We start from the raw sequence: 6,000 nt of genomic DNA on the forward strand, positions 1-6,000 counted from the left end.
GCTCTTACAACAATCTCTAAAGATTTTTGAACAAAACATTTGGGACTCAAGAATTTTGTTGAGACTCCGGGTGGGATATATATTTTCTTCTTCTACTTTTCTGCATTTGCCAATTGTTCATACCATGCATATATTTAGTTACATTGAAGACAACCTTAAAATATCAGGAAAGGAAGCTGGAGGCAAAATGTTCAAGTGCATATTCAACTGAAGTCATTGTTTGAATTTATCCTACAATGAACCCATTCAAATTATATTAATCAGCAGCGCATCAATATTATGTGCATTAAATAAAAGTTTAGGATCGATTACTCCTTAGAGAAAATGCAAGAGTTAGATTAGAGATTAAATAATAAGTCCTAGCCTCTTTTATCCCTGGAATAGTTTGGACCAAAGTCAAGTATTAATAAAAAATGATCAGAAACATTTTGCCTTCCATGTTTTAATTTTTCCTGAATGTGTCCATTATACAAATAGAATCTTTATTGTGTCTACCAAGTGCATGGAAACATCTTGTCTTCCGCATTTTGACTTTTATTGCGTGTGTCCTTCATGTGTATCACAATGCCAAGTGTAAGATAGGATTAAAAGGTGAATCAGATAAATTCTGATGTATAAAATTTGGAAAACCATATTAAACAATGTTTTGGCTTCAACAAACTGCCAAGATGACTCTAGCTTTCCTAACCTGAGACCAAATAATAAATTAGAGTCGGTACCTCATACAGATGCAAATTATACTGCTTCTCAGATGTTGGTATTAATAAACTTCCATTGCTCCCCAGTGTAAACAAAGCATATACAATGATTCCTATTTAGTCCTTAAACATTTCACTCAAGAATGAACACTTAATATCATTTTAATAGGAACACACTTCTTAAAGAATTTTCAACTTATTTTTTTTTTCATTTCAACAAGCTGAAAAATCCTACAATTAATATTTCTTGACTTACATTTATGTTATCACAATCCCTAAATATTTATTTGGTCTTTTTAGAAAACAGCAACTTAGACTTTTAAGAGAACAGTACTTGTAGTAGATAATGTAAGAAGCTACTCTGGTTCCCATCTTAAAGAGTAATCAGATTTTTTTTCCAGGCACGTGCTTCCTGTTAGTCTCCAAATTGTGATAGTATCTATTACTGAACCTTCATTGGTTGAACGTTTTTTCTCAGGTTTATTTAGTTAAGACTGAGAAACCACAAAAGAATCCTTTCCTGTTTAGAAAGAAATGCAGAATTCAGATAAAACTGAAAATGAGTATAAGTGCTTTATGAAAAGTGCATAGGAGAAATGAGAATCAAGCTTACCAATTATTAGTCAACATCCACAAAAACATTAACAATGTAACATGACATTTGTAAAAGTCTTTAGATTTTATGCAGGTCTTCCATTTCTGCCTCAATCTTACAAATATTTTTAAGAAGGTGTAATATAACTAAAATTATTCACTGTTCTTATAATTAAATCTGTAAAAATATACTACTTTCTCCATACTAACCACCATGAAACAGAAATGAATTCCTACCTAACCGCCATATTTCACTGAATCCCCCATTGTAAGACACAATATTATTTTATGTGCCACTAACAAAGAAACAGTAATGCCAATAAAGGGTTTACCGCCACTGATTTTAAGATGCATCTCCATTTTAGAGATGTTAAAATGTTTTTAAAAATGTGTTTCAGATTTAGTGAAATATGGTATGTGTTTCATAGAACAATATCTGATGTAACTAAATACATTGAGCATTAGTGAAAGTGTAAGGACCTGGGTAAGTACCTTCATTCAGTACAATTTTGTATACTGGTAGGTTAGCAGTAACTTTGGTGGTGAAGTTGAATTGTAGCATCTCTCCTTACTCTGCTTTAAATTATTTTATTTATATTGGAATTGCAATTGAAATTACATGAAAGAGAACAAGCATGCTTTTTTGTAGACAGGGTCTCAATCTGTCACCCAGGCTGGAGGACAGTTGTGCAATGATGGCTCACTGCAGCCTCCAACTCCTGTGTTCAAGTGACCCTCCTGCCTCGGCCTCCTAAGTAGCTGGGATTACAAGCTTGTGCCATCACACCCATGCATGGTTTTTAATATGAATGACAGAAGCAGGTCATCAATGTATATACTGTATTTATCAAGGTACATCAATGTATACCTTTATCGATATCTGTATTTTTTAAATTCAAGTTTCCATTCATTCACCAGAGGTATCATCAATGATTGAGGGCCAAAAGTACATTCTATGCTCATAATGAATTCAGTTTAGCAGAGGGGGTAGACAACTTAATTACCAATAAAAGTGTGGCACTTTGTATTGCGACAAATTAGTTACATTGGGAAATATGTCTGCCAGAATCCCTTTACTGTGGTTCCAAGTTAGGGTTGATCAAAAGAGGAACTTGGACTTGATTTTGGAAGGCAGAAGTGAGGAAGTGGTCATTGTCATCAGTCAGTGATAGAAAAATGGAGTAACACCCAGGGGGTTCCAGCTTGCCCTTGTTTGCCTTCATTCCACGTCCCCACTGCTGATCCCATGACCAGTGGTGGCTCCATGTTCATTGCAAGGTTCTTGGCTGCAGAGCCACAGAAACATAACTACACAGAAGTAAAGCTTCTCTTAGGCCTTCCATGAGTTTCTCCTTAGCAATTCCACTTCAAAAGCTGGGCAGGCTCTCAAGTTGACTTGTCAAGAACTCCTCTGATCCTCCCACTCCTCTTCTGTTTCCAAGCTCCTTCTAAAATTGTGTAAGCTCCATTTCCTGAAATAAATTTCTCATCCCATAACATGCATGGTGACTGTGCTTCCCTGACTGACCCTGACACATAGCATAAGAAACACAATGAGGGGTGGGGGTAGGTCTGCATATGCAGATGCATGTGTAGAGGTCATCCCATTCAGGAGGAGGAGGTTGGCAGCAGTGGAGGTTGAGAGGACCCAGAGCAAAGGCAGAACCAGGCTGCGGGAACAGCTTCAAAGGGCCGGCTTCCTGAGAGAGCATGGCTATTTCTTACAGCTTTAGGGTCACACACACAAGGGTTGGTGATGGAGGGTGGAGGCTCGACAGGCAGGGGCCAGACCTTATCCTGAAAGGGCAGTCTTCTCTGATTTTCTTACTTCTCTTTGGAAGGCTACTGAGTGGCAAGTTAAAATGTAGTATTTCCCATGCTCCACCATAAGGTATTTGGAAGAAGGGGTAAAGATTTTACACAGAACTTAGAACTATTGACTTCACAAAAATGTATTTTACAAGTTTTCAAGGATTCATTTTTTCAGTAATGGTATGTGGCTTTTTACCATTTGAGGCTGCATGACTGAAAATGTCTTTCCTTTGCCTTCACACATGAACAGTAGCTTGCTTGAGTTTAGAAATCTAGGGTCTATTCTTTTCCCTCAGAATCCTGGCAACATAGTCTTATTTTCTAACATTGAGAATAGCCAACAAAGGGGCCTAAGGCTAATCTGATTCTTTCTCCTTGGTAGGTAGTGTTGTTTCTAACTATGAAAGGGACACAGTTTTCTGTTTTTCTAGGGCATTCAGAAAGTTCACTAAGATTATTTCCAGACATAAATCTGTTTTTAATATTTTTTTGTGGCACTTACTAAGTAATGTTAAATTGAATATCCAAGATTTGGGTTGTGAATATTTTCAAAATTTCAGTTCGGGGATATATCTTTAGATCTTCTACTGGTGCATCTCCTCCATTCTGTTCTCTCTCTGGATTCCTCATGTGAAAAGAGTCTACTTCCTGTGACTATTCTCATGTTACTTTATTGTTTCATATTTTTATCTCTGAATTTTTTTGATGGACTTTCAAATGAATTTCTTGAGTTGGTTTTCTAATTTATTAATTTGACTTCTGACTAGGTCCATTCATCGTGTCAGTAACTTTTTTTTTTTTTTTACTTCGAATACATATTTTTACTCTCAAATTTCTTTCATTGCTTGGAATCCTGGCCTTATTTTAGCAATGTAGTTGCCTTTGAATCTCAGTGATTGCGTTTTTCTTTCTTTTCTGTCAGGTCTCCTTTGTTCAATCTGCCGATTCTTTTCAGTTTTCCTTGTCTTTTGGGGATACCATGTAGGCCAATTTACATTTATAGATGAGTTCAGTATTGGTACCTAATAAATTGGTACCCACACAGATGTCTCCTGGGATTCACAAATGATCTTGGAGTCACGAGTAGGTGGTTCTACTTTATGGATATGGATGCCAAGAAAAGACCAGAAGACAGAACTACTTATCTTAAACCAGTGATCCAGCTGATTTGTAGGGTTTTGGAGCAGTCAAATCCTCAGCAAAGTGTTCTGCCAAAAAATGACTAGGGGATGTGGTGGGAGTAAGGTTGCCAGATTTAGCAACAAACAAACCGATGAACCAGGACACCCAGTTAAATTTAAATTTCAGAAAATCAACAAATAATTTTTTAGTATAAGTTGGTTCCAAATCTTGAAGGGGACCTACATGTACTAAAATATTATTTGTTTATCAAAAATTCAAATTTAACTGGCATCCCGTGTTTCACCTGGCAACTGTAGGTAGGGAGCAGATACTGTACCGAGAAGCTTCGTGGTCAGGGATTCTGATGGAGGTCCTCAAGTCCCTTGGCTTGCCCCCCTCTTACCTTTTCTTAAATATCCTCCTCTTCCAACCCTACTTGTAAAACCCTAGGAAGTTGGTTGTGTGACAGTTGTAAGAAGTAGGAAAGTAGGTCCTGGAGATGGCAAGTGGAGGCAGATTGAGGCACTACATATTTTTATTATTATTATTATTGCTTCTCTGTATTTGACATGGGAGCCTCAGATTCTATTGGTGGTGCCCACTCTCTATTGGCCTGAATAGGCTCCTTGGGCTCTCACGTTGACAAATTCTCTACTTTCTATAACAGGTCGACCAGCCGAAGTAAAGGCTGGAGATTACAAGTTGGCTAACTGCTCTTGTTGCAGGATGCTTCTGTGATTCCTTAAGTCCTACAATTCCAGGAGGCATCAAAGTTTCCACTCCGATAATTCTAAACTCTCCTTTATACCATGTCTTGGAGGCTTGAAATTTGAGGTTTGGGGTAACCTGTCCATTTACTTCTCAGGCAAACTTTTTCTTTGCTTGTTCATAAAAGGGATATAAAAGGCGTAGTTTACAATTACGTGGTCAATTGAACTTGGTAGGTCTGATTTCAAATTTCCTATAATTTTTCTCTTTCTGTAGTGTGGGGTCTATGAAATCCAAAAAGAAATGAAGAACTGACTGGTTTACTAGAGCTTAAATCAAGAAAATCAAGCAAGACAATAAATAAACAATGTAAATTAGCAGTTTGCATACCTCTGCAGTAGCTCTCTGAACCGGACCACAAACCATTGGGTAGACACAAGATGATGCTGCTTCCCACAAGGTCAAATCCAGGGTGACATCGGACCCCACAGGCTGCATTGAAGTGGTTGTTGCAAGTGTTTTGGATAAAGTAACCATTTTCAGGAGGCTTCAGGGCAGGGCAGTGGACAACTAACATTTACAAAAATAAAATTGAAAAGCAAAGTTAGACTTTCGTCTATGACATATCCTGTATTTTTCTTTTTCTTTCAAGGGGACATTTATGCATATGTGTCAACCTACAGCATTTCCATTTACTGCATATGGATTTTCAAGTACATATTTGGAAGAAGAACCCTTATATCTGATTCCTATTAGGTACTAACTCCCAATTAAATTTTAAATACAAACTAAATATTATTTTTTAAGCTTTAAAAAATTATTTTATAGTTCTTTACCTTTATATGTCATTAGATACTTTTCCTCTTGACTAAGGTAGAACAAAATAAAAAACAAATAAGGCAGCAAAGTATATTTGCTACAAACCCCAAGAGCCACAGCTTCTTGTATGTGGTATATGCTATTTCAATATTTTTAATTTTTGGTATGAATAATACTGAGACCCTTTACTTATACAAATATATTATTTCAAAGATAAATGTGACTAAGATGAGCTCATTTTTTTTTT

General features: G+C 36.6%; 1 protein-coding gene across 1 annotated transcript in view; it reads right to left on the reverse strand.

Moving 5' to 3' along the window:
• Positions 1 to 6,000, reverse strand: part of SVEP1 (sushi, von Willebrand factor type A, EGF and pentraxin domain containing 1) — a 237,981-nt gene that overhangs the window by 158,491 nt on the left and 73,490 nt on the right. Inside the window, exon 5 of the mRNA XM_011966393.1 lies at positions 5,325 to 5,504. Coding sequence (XP_011821783.1) covers positions 5,325 to 5,504 — 180 coding nt within the window. The remainder of the gene's footprint in view (positions 1 to 5,324; positions 5,505 to 6,000) is intronic.

The sequence above is a fragment of the Mandrillus leucophaeus genome, unplaced genomic scaffold, assembly GCF_000951045.1.
Source record: "Mandrillus leucophaeus isolate KB7577 unplaced genomic scaffold, Mleu.le_1.0 Scaffold76, whole genome shotgun sequence".
NCBI classification, from domain to species: Eukaryota; Metazoa; Chordata; class Mammalia; order Primates; family Cercopithecidae; genus Mandrillus; species Mandrillus leucophaeus.